Source organism: Netta rufina (genome assembly GCF_964035555.1).
Source record: "Netta rufina genome assembly, chromosome: 16".
NCBI lineage: Eukaryota > Metazoa > Chordata > Aves > Anseriformes > Anatidae > Netta > Netta rufina.
The window spans coordinates 1924460-1945684 of NC_140140.1; the positions used below are offsets into that span (position 1 = coordinate 1924460).

General features: G+C 34.6%; 1 protein-coding gene across 6 annotated transcripts in view; it reads right to left on the reverse strand.

Moving 5' to 3' along the window:
* Positions 1-21225, reverse strand: part of NCOA3 (nuclear receptor coactivator 3) — an 85196-nt gene that overhangs the window by 12428 nt on the left and 51543 nt on the right. For 3 of the 6 annotated variants that reach the window (XM_084296636.1, XM_084296631.1, XM_084296632.1), the window contains exons 3-15: positions 16432-16507; positions 11527-11634; positions 10693-10865; positions 9495-9595; positions 8398-8572; positions 7617-7805; positions 7261-7362; positions 6302-6442; positions 4938-5085; positions 3679-4067; positions 2543-3423; positions 1440-1575; positions 146-334 (exon numbers count right to left, since the gene is read on the reverse strand). In XM_084296636.1, coding sequence (XP_084152762.1) covers positions 146-334; positions 1440-1575; positions 2543-3423; positions 3679-4067; positions 4938-5085; positions 6302-6442; positions 7261-7362; positions 7617-7805; positions 8398-8572; positions 9495-9595; positions 10693-10865; positions 11527-11615 — 2713 coding nt within the window. In that variant the 5' untranslated portion in view covers positions 11616-11634; positions 16432-16507. Of the gene's footprint in view, positions 1-145; positions 335-1439; positions 1576-2542; positions 3424-3678; positions 4068-4937; positions 5086-6301; positions 6443-7260; positions 7363-7616; positions 7806-8397; positions 8573-9494; positions 9596-10692; positions 10866-11526; positions 11635-16431; positions 16525-20749; positions 20847-21225 lie in introns of those variants that run through there. The other 3 variants (XM_084296634.1, XM_084296633.1, XM_084296635.1) reach the window with 3 other exon arrangements.

The following is a 21225-nucleotide window of genomic DNA, read 5'->3' on the forward strand; positions in this document are numbered from 1 at the left end:
CTCTTCCAACCTAGAAATTCTGTGATTATAAAATTAATATTCTTTAATGCTTCTTCTACCAAAGCTCATACTATAATCTTGCAACATTTTTTGCATTAAAGCTTTTTCTTTTACAATGAGAACTATTTGTACTCAATCAACAAACCTAGATTTGCTCCAAAATTTTCCTGGTTTTCAATCATTCTTGGACTTCCACCCATCAAGTTTTGCTTTTGTAACATGGAGAATGCATTGACATTCCTCACTGGAGCACTCGAACCCACAGGACTGTCTAAAGACATGGCTCTGTTGAAAGGTGGACGGGTAGGCTGCACAGACTGGGGACTCCTCATACCTGTTGAAGAATTAAAAGAAGCTTGCAATTGTATATTTTAAATAGAAAGTACAATTAATGACTTGTAAAAATTTAATCTATTTAGAGGCATGTATATTTGACCTTAAACAAGCCAATAGCTAGCTACTCTGCTTATGTTCTCACTGCCCAAGCCACATTTTGAATGTATAGTTCAGACCTTTCACAGGCAAAGCCAAATGCAACTACATCTGACAATAGACATAAAGAGGTATGTTTATGTTCAGTTTTATAATGAACCCTGCTTTTAATATTTTGAAATAGTCTAGTATTTCAGACACTTTAACATATAGGAGTGGACTACCCATCCTTTGGATAACTCTGACATGGAGACAGAACAAGTCAAATGGATCTCTGTTTGAATGAAGTGGAGCCCAGAAGCAGTATGTTTTTGAGCACTTTGCATTACGTGGATTTATTAGTGAGATCACTGTGTTCTACAGCCAATGCTGCCAGTGACCTCACATGTTCTTGTACTTGATTTCACATTTTTCATTATACATGATTCACCTCCTTAGGTTACATGAGCAAACTATGACCCCATATAATCAAGAGATGACCAACATTATAAAAGGACATGACAATTGTAATGATAATGATGCTGGTTTATTAGTAAGGTCATCTTTTTTTCCTACTCAGCTTCCTGTTAAGAAAGGTCATTCCTTTCAATGTCAAAGAAGAATATTGGTTAGGATTTGCAGGCCACAAGATGTTTTACATAGAGTAAATGGAAAATCAAAGGCTTGCCACCAGTCCCATGTTATTTCCTTAGTCATCTGCAAGGAACAAAAATCCTCAATTTCAATTTACAACTGACAAAACATTCTTCCTGATGTTTTGCCTCTGAGAAATCTGGTAGACAATCCAGATTGTCTACCATTAAGATACCATTAAATGAGGAACTGACATTAAGTGTACTCGCTGTGTACATAGTAGATAAGTGCTGCCATTTTGCATTGCATTTATCTGTAAAGGTACAGCAGATCAAAATGTATTCTCTAAGGATTTTAGGATGCATTATGTTTACATCAAGTAAGAAGAAAAGCCTAATTTTAAAACAAAAGTGATATTAAATGAAATTTCTTACTCAATGGGGCATTTCCTTGAAATAATGCTTGCTTTGTTCCAAAGCTATTTCCATTTGTAGACATAGCATTATTATAAAACTCCGAACTAGTCAGATCACCTAAAATTGCATCCAAATTATCCAAGTCTCCACTCATCTGAAAAAGCAGCAGTAAAATAACCAAGGTTACTTAATATCATACAACTATCATTCAGCTTTTATTTAGCTCCTCACTAATCTTAAACAATATTATTGAGATAAATGTTTTAGTTCACAGACAGTACCTTAGGCTTTCTCCCAATTTCCAAAGATCTTCCAATATCAATTAACTATGTTTTTTAGAGTATTTTGCTCTGTTAATTTTGAGAATAAGGTGATATTGGAGGTACACATAAATAACAAGAGAAGTTTGAGACAACTTTTCCCTCATTTAAGGGAAAAAAGAGTACAAGAACCAATTAACTAAACCCAGGCAATATCTATTTTAAGCATTACACATTTTTGTGTATTGTTTATATTTTCAAAATGACATTACATAATGTCTGCTAGTTTTACCTTTTGCTATTGCATTGCCAGCTAATTATAAAGGCATTTAACAGCTCTGTTTCCTAATAAGCCACAAAAATAAACATGTGCAATGTGAAATTGCAGATGCTAAAGATTTAATTTTAGGTAACAATTTGTAAATATATGCTACCTTAATCAAACAATAATTTAAAGTCTGCACTACACCAGGACTTCAGTACAGCTACAGCATTTGGTTAAATACATATCCCGTACCTCTATTTGTTTGAACGTTGGCAGTTAGAATAAAACCTGACCACATAGTTGCCTACCATTTGCACATAACTTTGTTAGAAATGTTTATACGTGCATAGAAAGAGAAAAAAAAAAGGGGGGGGGGGGGGAAATTGTCCTTTTAGCAACTCACTGTAATAAAATAAAATAAAATAAAATAAAATAAAATAAAATAAAATAAAATAAAATAAAATAAAATAAAATAAAATAAAATAAAATAAAATAAAATAAAATAAAATAAAATAAAATAAAATAAAATAAAATAAAATAAAACAAAAAACAAAACACTGGCTAGTTCATTACCACCACTTTACATTATACTCTACCTCCTCTGTTGGTTCCGTTTTTATTTTCATGTCCTTTTCTTGACTGGAAGTAGGAATAGAAGAACTACTGCATTGACCCATTTTATTATCCACATTTTCTACTTTAGGCTTCAACTCTTTGGAAAGTGGATCCTTAACATCATCTTTATCTAACAGGTATCTTAGTAAAGCATTGTTTTCCTTCTTCTTTGGGCTCAGTTGTTCCTGTTTGACCGTGCCTTCTCCACATGGGGCTGTATTAGCAGTGTCATGATATGTGTCTTTACCAGTAGCTTCAGCTGTGATCTTGGCTACTTCTGCAGGAGAATTACCATTCTGCAACAATTTATGTAAAATCCTATGCTTCTCTTGCAGGAGTGACCCATGCATGTTTGAGGAGGAAGACACCCCTCCAGATGTTGATGAGGAAACTCCCGAAGGACTGGTAACATTGGTAGAAGATTCTTTACAATTAGATTCTAACGGTGAGTTTGATGCTGTGGAATGTCCTCTTTCATCTGAGGAGCACGTGAGTAGCTGAAGCAGCTTTTTATGCCCTTTGCTTTCAGATTGTCCTCTCTGACTTTCGGGTGTCTCCAGGCTTCCCTCTTTACTATCTTTTTCACTAAGGAGATCCCTGCTGTTTGATTGGCAGAGGGAACTTTCCACTTGATTTTGTTCACAATACAAGCCGGAAGGGCTTTTGGAATCTTGGGTGCTTGCTTTATTTTGCTGAGCTACACTCATGTTTGGGGAATTATCCAATTTTGGACCCGGAGAAGAAAGTGTTGATAACAGGGAAGTTCCAACACCCTCACTAATGGCTTGAAGAGCACTAAGAGAACTGCTAGAGAAAGTGCTGTTGCTGGTGTTGCTGGCAGATCCCATTGGAGAGTGCATACCTGTATCACAGAAGAGAGAGCAAACTTATTAGATTACAGTACTGACTATAATTACTTTTCCTTCAGGATTATGTCTGACTGCTACATTGAGTTAATTACTTTAAAATAAATTTAAATAGGAAATTAGGTATAATACATTTAAGTCACATGTACACGGTCATATAGAGCTGTTAAAAAGGATGGAAAATTGAATTCAGATAAAACTGGGAGAAGAGAGCTTTAAAAAAAATATAGCTTGCAACAAAAATGAAGTACCTGTAACTGGAGAAAACTGGTGAGAACTCATTTTTGGACTCCCTCGATTCCTAGGAGATATCATTATATTCTGTTGGTTGGACGTTAAACCAGGACTACCATGTGGTGGGCTACTTATATTTAAGCCATAACTGTTGTTCTGATAGGCAGAGGACTGCATTCCTGGTCCAGAGTTCACTGGCCCCATACTACCAGGGCCTCCATATCGAGAGTTGCTCAGCTGACTCACTGTATTGGGATCTCCCATGCCATAGTTCCTGTTCTGCAATGGCATGCTTTGACTGGGTGACATGTTCATAAGACCACCAACAGAATTTGTATTTCCAGCCACAGGTGTTCTCATGTTTTGCCCAACTGTGTTAGGATTTGGTCGATATCCATTTTGCTCTCTGTAAATTCAACAACCCCATACACCCCAAGAGAACAAATTTAAACTGTATTCAGAATCAAGTGCTATAAAACAGAACAACATTATTAAATAATTTTTCAATAAGAGAAGTGAGAACTCAAGCATCTCCACAAAAGCAGAACTGAAATATGCCACTCATTTATTCATTCTAGAAGTGTTCAGTCCTTTAGGTGAGTTGAGTTACAAGTGCATACAGTATCACCCCTTCTTTCTTCTACTTTGTTCCTGAGTCAATGGATGACACTATCCTAACATGCACACTAATCACACCCTGAACAATCTCAACTACTCATTTTTCAGCATCTGGAGGTACTTTAATGCCAGAAGCTGAGAGACTCCCTCCAGAGTGGCACATCAATTATTCCTGCAATCAACAAGAACAGGTCACAGGAAATGCTATTTAAGGTACATTTGAGTCATCAGTGATGCATCTGAGGGGGTTTTGTTGTTGTCTTTTTAACTGATCTGCAATTAAAAAGAACAAGATGCAAGATAAAGCATGTAACTAAGCATTTCTATTTCCAGTGTTTCATCATTGTAAATGTTAACCCAAAAGAATACTAAACACATAATAACAGGCCCCCTGCAGGAACAGAAGGAAAAACTTCCCTTTTGACTAGGACTGTCATTCTGCCACACAGCTGCGAGGCTGCATGTCGACTAAAATCTTAGATTGAATAAATGTGTCATTTATTTTCATGCTATGCAACACCGCTTCCCAAATGATTATTCTTCTGTTTGACCTTTAACGAAATAAAATATTTTGGCATACTAGTTTTTCAGTTATCTTCAACGTTAGATGTATTTTTAAAAGCTATGACACTTAGATGACAGACATCATTGATTTCACCTTTGAAGAAAGTGGGTAGAGACAAATCCATGACGGTCATTAGTTACAGGATTTCGAAATAGTTTACTCTTTGTTTGTGCTGTCACGATAGTACCATCCGCTAAAGAAAACCGATACAGTGGTGTTTCAGCATGACCTTGTGTATAAGCTGTAAAGGAAATACACAAATATCAGTCGTATGTAAAAGACCAAAAATTGCTAATATGCACCCTACAAATTTTTCAGCAAAATACCCCTCTTCTGATGAAGATAAAAATAATCCAAGACACACCCAAGACTGATATTCAACTAAAGGAAGCATTACGCATTTTCTCCTCTAACAGCAGAGGGAGCAGAAAAGCAAACAAAAGATTATTTTGATGCTGCAGTATTTTGTGCTAACCGTGCACAGCTGGCAAAGTTCTACATTTAACAGATTTCCAAGACTAGATTAGCAGGTTTCCATGACTCATCCTTGGGGAGAAAGACTAATCAACACTTAAATAGCAACTTCAGTTAAATAAATAGGTAACAAATACAAAATAGAAGTGAAATTTGGAAGGCTTCTGATTAAGTACTTTCAATTTCAATTTTTTTTTTTTTTTTAAATCAAAAAATTGTGGAAACCACTGCTTTTAATCTGAGACCCAAATTTCTTCTTAATGTGGGATTTATTTAATCAATTAAGTTGAAGAACTTTCAGTGGAATCTCCATTTTCTGCCACTACATGTTTTTCCTTATTTAATATCCCCCCTACTTGAATTTGTTAATCCTTGAGAAACACTAGAGTTTAGAAAATGTAGGAAATTTCATTTTCTTACTGTAGATGGTGGCTGTACTTCACTTTATCAAGATTATCAAAGTAGCATTACAAAATAACACTGGAACACTGAAAATATTTTGAAACCCTGTGTCTTGAATAAGATGAAAAAAGGCATCAACACAAACATTACCACTTTTCAGACTAGCTAACAAGTAAACTATCCTTTCTTTAGCAAAATAAAATTAAAAGAAAGTCATGTTAAAAGAGAATAACAAGCTAACGACAAACAAGTATTACATGTTATTACAGAAATTTGGCTGTCACTGTCCTTGCTATATCCATCCATGGAAAAAAATATTACTTCAAGCTTCCAGATTATTTATCTGGCATTTTCCATGAAAAGTATCTACACAGACACATTAGAAAAACAAAATAAAACTTGTATCAGAATTTCCATTTCTTAACAGTTCATCCTTCTTCAGACTGTACATATGAGTCACAGCAATCAACTAAAAATATAGAAAAAATGTACATAGGCAGAATTTTAGCCACTTTTGTTTTTCAGAAAAATATGCAGTCACTGGGAAAAGCAGTACAAGCAAACTGCAAACAGATTTTTACCTTCATGATAATGGCGTTTGTTTGACCATGTCTGTCCATCATTATGGCATAAGAACCTCTGAATACATCGACGAATTGTATCTTCAAAGCCAGGTCTCATGGAAGATCGCAATGAGTTTGTATCAATGTTAACAAGTTTGCCTGTTACATGGAAGAAAACATGCAAAATAAACTCTTTATGACTATGCCAATCCTTTCATATAAATATGGTACATTTCTGAAGGCTCCAATATCACTGTTTGAATTGTTCATCACCGTAACACCCAATTTTGAGTATGCAGAAGCTACATTTATGAATAATCTGCCATATGGGAGTATGATGCTACTTGTTAAAACATCAATACCCAAATGGATTTAGATAATCATAAAAGAGAAGTTCAAACATCCACAGGTTAATGCTAGGTCTTTTAGAAAACATACAGCAACTTTATCTCCGGTTACAGACATCTAAAGGATTCACAAACAGTAAAACTTTATACTAACCAGCTACATCCACAAATTAACATCTTAAACATCCACAAATTAACATCTCAAACATAAACACCTAAACGCCCCATATAGATAAGTATTTCAATTTAAGCAATGTAAAGCACTTTAAATATTAGCTCACGTACTGCAGAAAAATATAAACATTCTAAAGAACTTTCATTATGATTTATATTTCTTACATATGAAGGAAAGCATAATGAAAACAATTTGAAATGCTGCCAAGTAAAGACACAAGCAATGATTTAAACCAACCTGCCAGACAATGCCATACCAGCATACAGACAGAAAATGTGTCCCACACTTGCTATTGCACCCTAGTGCCAACGATGGTATATTACAAAAAAAAAAGTTAGAAATTCTTGTTATGAATTCTGCTAGTCACTATGGATCCACAACTTACTTATTTATCTAAAACAAGCACATGGGCAAAAAAGATACCTCCATACCTTCATCTTGGGTACATTTCTCACCTGAAAGATCATGTCTGGTAATAAAACTCTCTGGGTTTGTTGGAAATACTCTTTCAGCAGTTGTGATACGACGTGCCACACAAATCATACAAGACTGCAAATCTGTATTTAAAAAAGAATAGTTTTTCTTCAATTTTTTCCTTATTTCATTCTGTTAAAGACTAATAAAATAGCTGAAGCATCTTGCATTGTTAAAATAGAAGTATAAACAATAAGAATTTAAGTTTTTTGCATTCTGTTCCTATTTCATTCAGAAATGGATTGCATAAGCTACAGATTTCATAACATATACCAAATAACAAAAACCTTTACTCAGAGATTTCTTTTCTGCACAGTAATTGAATAAAATTTCCTACCTTCCCCCTCTTCCATCATAGCTCTTGGCTGAGATAAAGCAAAACACTGCATTGTTTCATATCTCTGACGTGTATCCTGATGGCTGCCGACATCTTCCAAAAGATCATGAGAGGTTTTCACCATCATCCGGCAATTAAATGTATGGCTCTTCTGTCTAGGTGTTTCATTGGTCCAAGCAACACCGTTAACTTAAAAGAACACAGTATGGGTTTATAATGATTTTCTATATTTTTCTTAACTTAGATACCTTGTTACTAGATTACAGAAATAAAAGAATTTTAAAATGTACTCAATATACCATCAGTTCTATACCTTGGGAACAGTAATATTGTGAGCCAAGTTAAATTTAAAAAAACAAAAAAAAACCTCTTTCCTTAATATGATACTTTCACTCTTACTTGAAAGACAGGTGAAAAGTCATTCCCAGATTTAAAAAACAAGCAGTTCCTTCAGCTAGCCCTGTAGCTACACAAAATGTGTTCCTTTAGTACGCTTGTTTTAAGTTACAGGTAAACAAATTGAAAAGGCTAGAGTACAGTGTGAATTTCCAGCACATTTATTTCTAGTGGTGTGCTTATTAAGAACATTTTAATTTTGTGCATTATTAAGAACGTACTAACATTTTTTCAAAATTAATATACTTTTGGAGTCAAACTTCCTTTGCAAAAGTAAATTGTTTTGTGAGGTTATCCGTTACAAGTTACTTAGGTGTTTGTTTTTTTCCTTCTCTGATTATTTTCAAATAGTCCAATGACAGTATAGTAAGTCAACTTTCATTACCTGAAGATTTTGGTAAGTTTTTAAGGAAGTCCTTCCGGTCCTCTTCATGCAGGATACCATAGACGCTTGTATTTACCAGATCTTCTTGTTTATATTGCAAATACTGTGTGACGTTTTCTGACACAAATACTATGTTCCCATCTCGATTTACAACAAACAGGAAACCATCCAATGCCTAAATATCAACGTGACAACAGACCATATAAGACTGCAAAATTCTGAACATAATTTAGTTTAAAAATTATGCAGGTGCTAAATGTCAAATTACAATATATGCATTTCTTTTCACTGGTAGTACTAAATTTTCAATCTTTTCTGCTCAGAAAATTGTGCCTGTTAAGAAATTATTTCAATATCCAAAATCGATCTATTCATTTATTATTCAATTGAGATTTTTCATAGTGATATCCAGCTTTCATGTTTTATTCTTTCTTTATCTGAACCCAAGATAATGAATTCATAACATTATTTCAATAGCTGGCAAACTCAAATACGAAGAAATTCAGTAGAAACAAGTAGTAAGACCTGACCATGAAGACATTTCCACCAACAAGTGACAAGGTAACAGAGAGTCTATCCGTTTGTTAAAATACTGTATGTTCTTAATTGAAAGAAAAATTATTTTTTTATTTAAAACAATAGTTTCAAACATGCTTTTTCTTAGATTATTATGCTTGATAGCAGCATTTTTTGAAGATGCTCCACATTTTAGAAACACAAACATCAAAATATATCACAGACCCCTAGTCTCTGTAAAACCTCATACATTTATTTTAATGGACACTCCTTAAACCTAAGGGAAAATATTCCTTGTATGGCTAAGCCCTGCTTTAGTAGTAATTTGTTAATGACTGCCAGAAAAAGTAAAGTACAAGAATACAAGAAAAGGCCAAAGGTTATTCTTTTCTTTCATTCTACAGATTATTTCAGCAAAAATAAGAAAACACAATGGATTTTATTTCTGATCCTTTCATAGTTCCATATAGTTCTTGCATACTATTTCACTATAGCATTGCAGACTCTATTGTAATAGTTTCAGCTGCTCTAAATATTTTTTTTTTCCATAGGGATTTACCAGGTACCTAGTTTGTACTTGCCTGTAATAAAAGAGGTCCCAAGGAATCCTTATCAATAACTCCTTGACCCGTAGAAGACACATCAGCTTTCTGAACATCATCATCATTAGAAACAGCTTTTCCTGAAAATCAGATGTTTCCATAAAGCAACATTTCATATGAAACTATATTTTTAATATTACTAGCCAGATTCTGAGAAGTAAATAAATAAATAATAATTAAAAAAAAAAAAAAAAAAAAACACTAAAAAAAACACTAATGAGAGAGGAGGTCTCACATAGTGCTCATTGCTTATGACCAGAATAAATGTCATGGCTACATAATATCAAACCCTTTGCTCACAAAAATTGACTTCACAGTTAAAAGGTGGATCAAAGCAACCACCACTCTATTTTGTGAACAGTATTTCTTCTGCTGCTTCCAGGATCATATGTCTGATGACTGCTTGATGAATCTTTCAATGTCCATTAAACAGACTTTTTGGCACATCTTTATGATTTTATTTTGATTATCTCATCATCACTGGTCACAGTCCTCAAATGCTATCACAACTGTTCTATGAACAGTCTTTGGTAGTGTTAATATATGTGTTTGCGAGCACACAAATCTGTCCGTATGTATATGTATATATATGAATAAAATTATATTTTAAGGATCAAAATATCCTAAATGAGAAATTTGGTTGCAGGCAAAGGTGCAATGGGCATCCACATCAGGCAGGAGAATTACAGAAAACAAACAGTAAACTTTGTTCTGTGGTATCGCATACTAAGCTGTATAATGAAACAATTATTATATAAGAGTAAATGCAATTGCATTAGAAATATCTTAAAACAGATGTCAAGACATCTTTTTAGAATTGTTTTAACGTATTCAAAATTGTGGTAAATTAGCAAGACGGGCAAAATACACAACATAGCTCACTTGATTTGAAACAAGAATCTACTGTTCAAAGGAAATATGTATTGTCGACACTTGGTAGGCTAGTCATTTAAAATATATATATTAATATGTATATATATAGTCATGTGAAATATATATATATAAATATATATATATATATGGAATACATATATATTCCATCACTATGAATTTCCTTTTTTTTTTTTTTTGCATGTACCTATTTAAAAATATATGTATTATACTACTTAGTCTTTCCCTTTGAAAAAGGAATCACAAGAAAATGAAATTGTTTGTTTGGCTTAGCAGGGAACTGTACCTTGCTCTTTTATCTGTCGAATCTGTCTCACGGTTTCTTTTAAAATAGCACATTTGTCTGGTTTGACATTGAAATTATCAATGTCACTCAGATTAGCAGATATCAGTTCAGCCAGTTCTTCAATGTATTTGCTTTCCTGCTCACGCCGACGCTTCTCACCACTGCAGGTCAGACTAGGAATCAAAAACATTATTAAATATACTTACATTCCATCATGCACAAAGGCTGTGTGCTCACACTGAACTTCTTGTAACACCTATCTATTAAACCTAAGTAGTAGTCATTCTTCTAGCAAACACAAATCTAACGGGGTATGCGTGTGTTTTGGTATGTTGCTGTTTGGGTTTTTTGCCTTTTTTTTTTGTTTGTTTTGTTTTTAATAATCTTAAGTACCGATTTATCTTAAGAGGGCATGAAGTTATTCATCAAAAAAAATCCTTCTGTGATATTCTGTTGTCATAAATTTAAAATAGTCACCATCTGAAATGAGGCCTGCAAATCAATTACCAAATATAAGATGCTGCCTCTGTAATTACTGTGAAGCAACAAGTTTTTCTTCTTTTGTCTTGCTATCACAGCTTCAAACAGTGACTCCTTAAACATCCACTCCAATAAGATTTAGCAAGGGACTAACTACTGAGTGTAGTTCATAAGCTTTGGCAGATCTACACATAATAGTAAAGCTGTGCATCTTCACAACAAAAACTGGCCTAACAATTTTTCAACTGAACACAATGCTTAGTAAAAACATACTCAAAAGTGCAATGAAAACTTTTCAGATAGTAAAACAAACAAACACATAGCAAAAGAAAAAAGTAGTCTCTATACACCTACCTTGCACCTGGGGTATCACAAGGCAATGGCTTGCGCTTCCTTGACTCATTGGCCAAGCTATCTAAGGAGTTTTCTCCTAATCCACTCATCCTGACGACACATCAGCAACTAAAAGCAATAAAATAAAAATTGTGAATGAACCTCTCAAAATAAAAGTATAAAATGTAGAAAACTTATCCAGAAAACTTATTTTTATCTATAGAACTGAGTCTTCATCTATTTATTTATAACTGAAAATCCATCTACCATTTTACTGTTAAAAATAAATCTGGTTACAATTTTTTTATTCTATTTCACCAAAATATAGGTTTACAAAACTTTGCATCAATGTCAGCAAGTCTAAATGTAAAAAAATGCATTTAATTTCACAGTATAAATTAGTATGAGTAATCTGTATTTTATATATGCTGAAATAATTTTTCCCATTTTCAGAGATGTTTAAAGCTTTGCACCATAGAACAGGAATGACTGTATAGCTCCAATTTGTCTGAAAACAGTAAGATTCTCAGTATTTTAATATACGCTAGAAAACTTGATAAGAAATTGGTTTCTTTACAAATAAAACAGTAAAGGAACTAAAATGGAATATAGCCTTGAAAAGACATCTAGTAAACAAAGTGCTTCCAGGACAAGCCATCTAAAGAAAAAAGAGAGGTGTTTGCATTGCTTCTGATGTACTAATTTGGTTCTTGCTTTTTGTGGCAAAAAATACTACAACTTAAGAGGAGCAAACTGAAAGGGAAAGACCCACAAGACTGTAATTTTGTGAAGCAGCAGAGGGGTTGCTTGAAGCAGTTGATACTGTTACCATTTTATGTCAGCTACAGACAGAGAATTGGGGACATTCTTCCTACAGCAATACCAACCTTTGAAGACTTGAAAGGACAGAGGTTTGCTGACTGCACTGAGGAGGATACACTGAATTGCTCTTGCAGATTTGCACAGTTCAGTAGACTGGCATACATTTAAAGCATGAGTCCTCCTTGCAGCTAAGCAAATGTTTAACATAAAGTCATATTGATAACCAAGTCTTATTCCAAGTGATATGCACTAGGACAGGAAGGGTAACATACTTTGTAAATCACAGGAAAATTAAAAATAACTGTAAAGTATAATCTTGCATTTGAAACAAACTATTACAGAAGATGCCTAACTCCACAACTATAGCAAGGACTGCACAGATATGAAGTTGGTGTAACAGCTAACTCCTTGATACAAAACCAGGATGGATAAGACAGGGTAGATCAAAAGGCAAGCCTGAGGACTGTTATTCAATCAGGTATTTCTCCAGGGTAAAAATTCCTAAACACAGGGAAAATAGCAGCCCACCTTGCTTCAAGTACACAATTACACCGCTAGATGACAGTATATTGCTAAACGGCAGCATGAATGGTGTTTTCTTCAATTAAGCAGCTGAATGAAAAGCTGCTCAGCTGAACAAGTAGTTTCAAAACCAAATTATATAAACAAGCTACGATCATGCAAAAAGCGGCCGATTCTCCAAAGTGGAGGCTCAGGACAGAACAGACTCACAGGGTCTTATGCCCGTGGAGCTCATGCTCAGGCCGTGGGTGACACACGCACCCGAGGATCAGGATCGATGCTTCTCCCCTCCCACAGCTGCATTCCCAGGCAAAGTGCGATGCTGCAGCACGAAGAGCTATTGCGGCGAGAGAGAGGATGAGCTAAGCTATAATAAGATTCAAGGATGGCTCAGGAAGGGTGTGGGCACAGCAAGTATGTCTGAAGCTAAGAGCAAATGATTCTATTTAAGAGGAAGAAAGATTGAAACTGTATTAAATAGTGGAAAAAACGAGCTTGGATAGCTTGATTTTTGGCATTTCAATGGAATATAATTTGGGTTGCATTAAGCGATTTAGAATGGAAATGCCATTTCTGGTTTGGCATCTACCTGTATTGACAGGTATTGAATTCAGCATAGGATTAAATAGAAAACAAAGTTATTATGTTTTGTCTCAGAAATATGATACACATCACAGCACTTGTATTCAAGAAAAACATTAAGTGCCTACAAATAGAAGCTTGAAGAAGGAAGGAAAAACTTGGTAAGTGGTGTAGCTCGTTTCCCTACTGTTATACCCAAGTAGCTTGCAGTACTTCTTCCAGCCTGGAGCTGCACAGTGCTCTGCCCATGCCTTTTCTTTTCCCTAAGAATACCTTTTCAGAGGTATTCCTGAGAAGGTACATAACATCTACAACAACTGCTTAGCTAAGGAAACTCTAGCAGCTGCTTTCCAATACACGTGGATTTACAGTACAAATGGTTAATAGTCAAACTAATCTTCCTGCTACAGGACATCTTAGCAAAAGAAGCCATTATTGAGTGAGTTAATAACGAAACAAATCACCAGTTAAAAGATACCACATATTACCTCTATCTATTGAATAGGAACCTGTAATTTCTAATGGGCTAAAGAGTTTTTTGAAAAATAAATCTATTTGAGGGACAGAGGGATTCATTATTTTTTTATGCTACCCATTATGTTTAGAAGACCACTCTGAAACAGTTTTCAAAAGTTAATGCATTTTTACCATTGAAATAAAATAAGTTTAATATAACCACCTTCGAAAACCTATTTTCTGAGCTAAGTTAAAAGCACAATTTCTGGCTCTTGCATCTGTAATACTAGCTATAAAAATGGTGCTAGAAAGACTCTACTGCTTATATTGCACAATCTGACTTAAGGAAAGCTTTATTTATTTATCTATTTTTAGAAAAGTGTTGCACAATAAAATTCTTATTTGCTTAATGAAAAGATATTTATAAGTTAGCTTAATCTGACACAATAAATAGCTCAGTTACTACATAAACCAAGGAAAGTATAAGAAACTTTAGATAAGTATAAGTTACCCAAAGCACAGGAATTATAATCTTTCATTATATATTATTATTCTTACTCAGAACAACTGAAAGATAGGTGTGACAATAATGACTTTCATAAAAAATCTGACAACTGTTTTGCTAACTTTAAGTTTATACTTAAATTTGAGAAAAGATGTTCTAAGAGATGGTTTAATGTCTTCAAAGAAAAAGACATTAATTCCTTCAGCTGCAGCAGTAATGAACCACTGTATACTAATGTTCCTATATCCACCTGTGGATTGGAACCAGAGGCAGCAACATTTGGAGAAAATGTTTCAAACTTCCATGACTACTTAAAAATATTAAATCCTAGAATTGTTTTTGCAATACCCCTAGATTTACCTTTTCCAATATAATCTTATATTTTCCATGTTTTTTCTCACTCATCAAAATGGGGAATCAAGAAAACAAAAAATAACAAATAACTTTTTGCTCATCAATAAGTGTCTTGAAAAAAGCATTAGTCCCTTTTAATGAGGTGCACATGTCTCTACTTTTCACATGCCTTATACTTTTCACATGCTAGGTCTATTAATTTTTCAATGAAAATCACAAATGGACTGTTAAAAAAGAAGCACTATTGTTTTGCACGACATAAAACCAGTTCGAGTAATTAACAGTCCATCTATTTCAACAATATATGTACAAATTTCAAAAGACAAACCAACAGAATTTAAAGAAATCATCAGCATTCAGAAGATTGTCTCTTTTCAACCTGCCAGTTTCAATATTTAGACAGGCTAAAAAATTCTAAAATTGTGTCCTGGTCCATCAAAAAACAGTAAGTATGTCAACAATAAGATGTTTGAAATTCAGAAAGTTCCTAAAGCCATTTATTAGAGAGCATTCAAGTCAAAAGCACATTAAGAAGTACTGAGTACATTAAGCAGAAAGTTTCCAGCTTGATGTGATCTTTTCTTCCCTGGTCTTACTCCCCTCACTCTCACATAAACTGGAATGCTCCTAACTTAGAACATTAATTTCTGCTATGTTGTCTTTCAGTGAGCTCATTTGCTTCTTCAAGTGCTACTTCCCTTATGTTCTTTCTTATCCCGGTGTTCTCAGTTGGTTAAAGAGCTATTTACCAAAAAGGTTATGGCAACTGGGAAACTTTTGTCCTATCAGAAGCCAGAAAACATAGACAACTATATACTTCAGATTTAGGTCTTGTATTTGTTTAGTTGAAATAGTTGACCATACACACACACACAAGATAAAATTGTATTAAGTGCATACACTCTTTTAGCACTTTTTTAGTCCCATGAAACCATCAACATTTTGCTATAGTAAATATATGTATTTGTGGCATATAGCACATTTGGAAGCTCTTATGTCTGAGCCGACTTCTTGTTTGAAGAGTTCACTAGGGAAAAAGCATAAACTGGCTCTTAGCATTCCCCAGAATAAGCCAATTATGAAAAATTAAATCAAACCAGTCCTTTTCAGAGAATCATGAAGATGGCCTGGAATTTCTTTAATTGTACATAATTTTAAAGTATTAAATACAATCTTCCTTTCTAAAACCAAGACATAATTCAGAAAACTTCTTAAGATGCAAACTGTAATAAACTGGTTTATGCTAAGGAAAGTCCTAAATCATTAAATTTAACTTTATGTAAATAAAACTAAAGACATTCTTTTCAGCTGCTCCCCATTCTTAAGAATTTTTTTTTTTTCCTTAAAAGCATATATATATATATAAAAACATGATAACTTTCCAGTGATAAATTCTGATTCAAAATATTATTCAAACCAGCCAAAGTTTCTTTTGTTGCAAGACTGACCACAGAAACAACTGACGTTCCCATTTACAAGGATAGGAGTCCACACAAAAGCAAACTCGAGAAATTCCCGTTATGTTAGTATTGCAGTAAGCCTTTGGTTCTCTCGCTCTCTTTCCCTCTTCTCTTCCCCTCTCCCCATGCTTCTTATATACTTACATGCATAATATGCAGCTTTAAAAATGATACAGAAATAACTGTTCAGGTACATATAGTCCAGGTATAAAATGGGTAACTTACATGTCCTTAGCAAACATTCAAGCACAGCGTATTTTTCATAGGACCTTCAGAATGAGAAGTCATTTTAAGTCACATCCTGAAAAACAAAAAAGGCTGTACATGGAAAAAAGTGTTTGCTTTTCAATATTTCATCTAACATTAATAATCTTTTTAAAAAGTAAGCACTCATTATTCAGATATTTTAATGTGAAAGATTATAACTCAATTGTACTAACTGTAACTGTCATTTTTGCTGTATTCTAAAAAAAAAATCTGAATCTCAACATCACAAATGCCACTAGTATGATAGATTTTCTTTCTTAAAAGAACTGAAAATGTTTATTTTTAATGCATTTTTTTTTCCTTTAGGAGGAAAAAAAAGTAGATGTTTGATCTTAGTAACTTTAAAATCTATTAAAAAAAATTATTTTGTAAAGTTATGATTGGCAAGTACAAAACTAAGCACTTAGCCACTCTGCTTCAGCTTGTACATACTGCTTTGCACTGTTACATGAGAATAGCAAACAGTTTTCCGAGCTACAAACATTTGATTTTCTGTTACCCTGTTTTTCTATGAAATTCTAGGAATGAGTAATCCATATTATCATGCATTTTATACAAGGTACGATTAAGTGTACTAATTAGTGAGATTCTGGGTCTCTACAGAGAATTACGGTAACTTAGGAAAAGTTTCAAACAACAGCTGCGTGATTGAATTGATTTACTGAAAACTGCTTAAAGCACTATGTAAAGCAGAGGCTGTTCAAGCTAATTAGAAAAATAAATTGCTCTTGGGAAATATTTATGAGACATTCACATGTAAGCACACACTACAGTCCTATCTAAAAGCAAGAGTTTCAAAATCGATACTTCTACCCAGACTACTTAATAGGTAATAACCAGCAGGCAGGTAAAGGAGTTCTATTCAAGTAGCTCATTTCTTAAGAGATTAAACTGAAGCTTTTCCTATCAACTGGTTGCATTCACATTCATCTGCTGTTTTAACCATCCCTTTGACAATACTGATTGTAGCTTTATTTGTATGTACTGGAATTGCCAATTAGAAGGTTGATTGACAATGTGGTCACATAAGAGTAAGCATCAAGAGTAAATTGTCTACTAATTAAAGACGTCTATAACACTATTTTTTGCTAAATCAACCTCTGCTAATCATGGAAACCAGAACAAAAGAGCACACAGAAAGAAGAAAAATCAAAAGAAATCCTAAGATGCAGTATCAGAAACATTTGTTTGGACATGATGGAAAATTAAATCCTTCAGCTGCTCGTTTCCATAAAAATGCTAACCAGTCCTATACTGCACTCAGTTACAGCTTGCCACCTAGCTTCCTAGGATGGTCTTATACTCAGCAAAGGCTATTTGCTAATATCTCTACTGCACGGGGTTTACAAAGGAAAAAGGTAGCATAAATTATATTCACTGCTCAATGCGAGGTGAAGCTTTTTCTTCCTCACATTTTTAGAGCAGCTTGATAAACTGATGCCTACGCCTGTGCAAGAATGGTGGTAGTTCAACATTACAAACAGGAGTCTCACTGGAAAGCTGAACTACGCAGGAGAATCTGATAGTGCTAAATCACTTGAAGAAGTGTGCAGGAGAATCAAGACCCACCAGTACCTAACGGATTCTGTATGACTGGAACTGCAAGGGGAAAGAGAAGAACCTTGAGAAAGCATAAAGTTGAAAATCCCACAAAAATATTAATACTATTTAAATAAGTTTTAGAATATTCCTTCTCTATTCCTCTCATGTACATATTCCTTCTATAGATGTAAGTAATCTGAGCTGTTTAAAGAGATGATGGAATCAGAATTCTAAAAGTAGTACTGCAAGAAATTAACTGCAAAGAAACCTCCTGAATAATCCCACAGGAAGGCCCTTAAAGGATTTAAAAGAGCATCTAGAGTAGTATTCCCTATCCCTACTCTAAAACCATACTTCCTCATCTGAGTAATGCGATCACAGCCAACTTTATAACAATTTAAATATAAAGAATATTTTATGTCAACACTGTTTATGTCAACACTGTTTTCTGTTCTGCTTCACCTGAATTAGTCTGAGTTTCCAGAGTGCCTATACCAAAGCAGAGTCGTGCACCAAGCGATTGCCAGTTTCAAAGCCAGTGCTACTCTACAGTGCCTGGCATTTGGGGCTGTGCAGTTGCTTCTCCATCAGCTCTCCCCACACTGGTACCACTTTCCACACGTGAGCATACTGTTTCCTGACTAAAAATGGTTCAACCAAAATAAGACTGTTCAAACAAAGCCATTGTTTGGCATATTTTGATGTCAATGAGTTCGACATACTGACCTTCAGCTGCCTTCCCCACTTTCAGGATGAGCTACAGAGATTCTCAGTTTACACCATGTAGAAATTAGGCATTCAACATAGCACAGATAAAAAATCTAAGTCTAAAATTGGTTGTTTTCAATCTGATTTTTAAGAAACGTTACAGAAATATTACACTAGACTTTGGATGGAATGGCCAAGTGATAAACCATATCATTGTATGTGGCACAGCTAGCAACAGTAGGACACATTCATAGCCAAATGTGCCAGATGAGGTAAACACAATGGCTACATTTAGAAAGATCTAAAGAGGATTACATCTTCAGTCCTCCTTAAATGTTTCAGAGACAATTCATATGCCTGCTTAAAAAGGAAATCAAATATAACACACTATCCTGTGGACTATAGCACGTTAAAGCAACATCTTTTTTAACCTCCTGGGGGGAAAAAGAAGCAGACGGAAAAAATACCACTGAACCTTAACCACAGCTTTGTGAACCGACAGCACAGTGTAACTAACTACAGAAACAGATAATGAGACTGAAGTACAGAGTTAATGTGGAGCTTTTGGTGTACTGTAACTATTTTGTGCTTCACTTATCTTTTAAGTTTTCGCCTATACTTTAAGACTAAAGCAGCTACACCCACATTATGGAGCAAAAAGCAAATTACTTTGTTAATTGTATTGATACATCATTATCCAAATCTAGCACTTTCCTCAGTACAACAACTGATAATAAAACACTATTCCAAAACATATGGATTTCATCATTCTCTACTCCCCTTTTCTCCCACCCTCTCAGCCTCTATTTTCTAGATAACAAATAACTGACTCAGACACAGACTTCACTGAATAAGGGCTGTCAGTTAAAAAAATAAAAAGTGCTATCTATAATCTGGTAGTCAATGAAGCACACCTTGTTGCAACATGTTAAACAATCTTAACTCAGCACACATCCTTTTTATATTATACGTTCCATCTTAGGGAGACTATAATTTTTCAGGCCTTGTCAGGTTTCATTTACCAATTTCCCTGCTGCGTTTAGTATGCACTATGCACTTTGCCTTTTTTTTTCAAGACATGACAATTAACTTGAGCCTTGTTCTCTTTGCATATATTAAAATGACAGGGCACTTTCAGTTAAAGGATGGGCAGAGGTGGAACACACTCCTGGTACTTCTCATATTCCTCTGATAAATAATGTGTGTGCTCTATTTTTGGAATGTCATTACTTGTTAATTTGTTTCCTATATGTCCGTGTTTGCTAGCCACTACAATAGATTTCAGATCCTGTCATAACAAAACGGAAAAAAAACAGGGGTCCCAGTGAACTCACTGTCACAAAAAAAGGCTAGTCTTTATCCCTCTGCCTTGACCATTTGCCAGGTATTCTGCAGCATAATGTCTCACCTGTCAGCTTCAGCACTGTGCTAAAGTGGTTAAAGCAGCTCACCTGTGACATGTGAGCCACACTCTGCAGTCGGAACAAATGTTGTCCTCATAACCCAGCTGCAAACAGGTATTGAACTTACACTTAGCAAGCTGTTCTCATTGGGATATAGCTCTTTTAAGTAACAGGCAATTGGACATGATGCAGCCACACCATCTACTTGCATGACACTGGCAACAGGAGACCGAAAGATGCTGAAAGGAGCCTTTCATCTCAACTAATGTCCAAGCCCCTGTACTGTATGTTGTTGTTTGGGCTGTCGATAGAGCTGCTGGTATCTCAGGTTTAGAATATTTTTAACATAGGTAAGTCCTTACCAACTTGTATCTGGAAGACTTAGTTAACATTAAAAATAAAAAATGCTATAGATATATCTAAAGAAAGAATCCTGAGCAAAAATACCACCAAAGAGACAGGATGTGATATATGGGCTACTATAATGAGACGTGGTAACTACATAACTAGCAAGAAACCACACCACCACCATTCTTTTCTGTACATCCAGACACAACAGAAGAAACTCAGGCAAGTCATTGGCTGACTGAAATATATATGGTCTGCTTGAGTTTTATACTGACATTCTAGAAGTGGAAAACACTTAAACACTTCTTCCCCATCATTCTTGCCAAAATAGTGGGTGCTATGGAAAGAGCTTGTGCTGTGACCAGTGTGCTATTCTCTGATAACAGCAGTAAAATCCTAAAAAAAAAAAAAAAAAAAAAAAAAAAGAGAGAGAGAGAGAGAAGAATTTTAATGAAGTTCTCCATTTACAGGACAAATTGCCATTGCCAGAGCTCACAAGAGAATACCAAGGGAGAGTCACTTTCCAGATTTACACAGACTTAATTCAAAAGTGACTCCATGCCATGAGACATGATATAATCCACAGGTTACTGAGACGAATTTAAGGCATATAACACGTCTACATATTATGATGTCATCTAAATTATGAATTAAATTTGAATTAATTCACATAATTTGTTAAAAGGGAAGTATAAGATCCTAAATTATTTAAATTAGGATTACTAATCCAAGCTACAAAATCTCTGTAAAT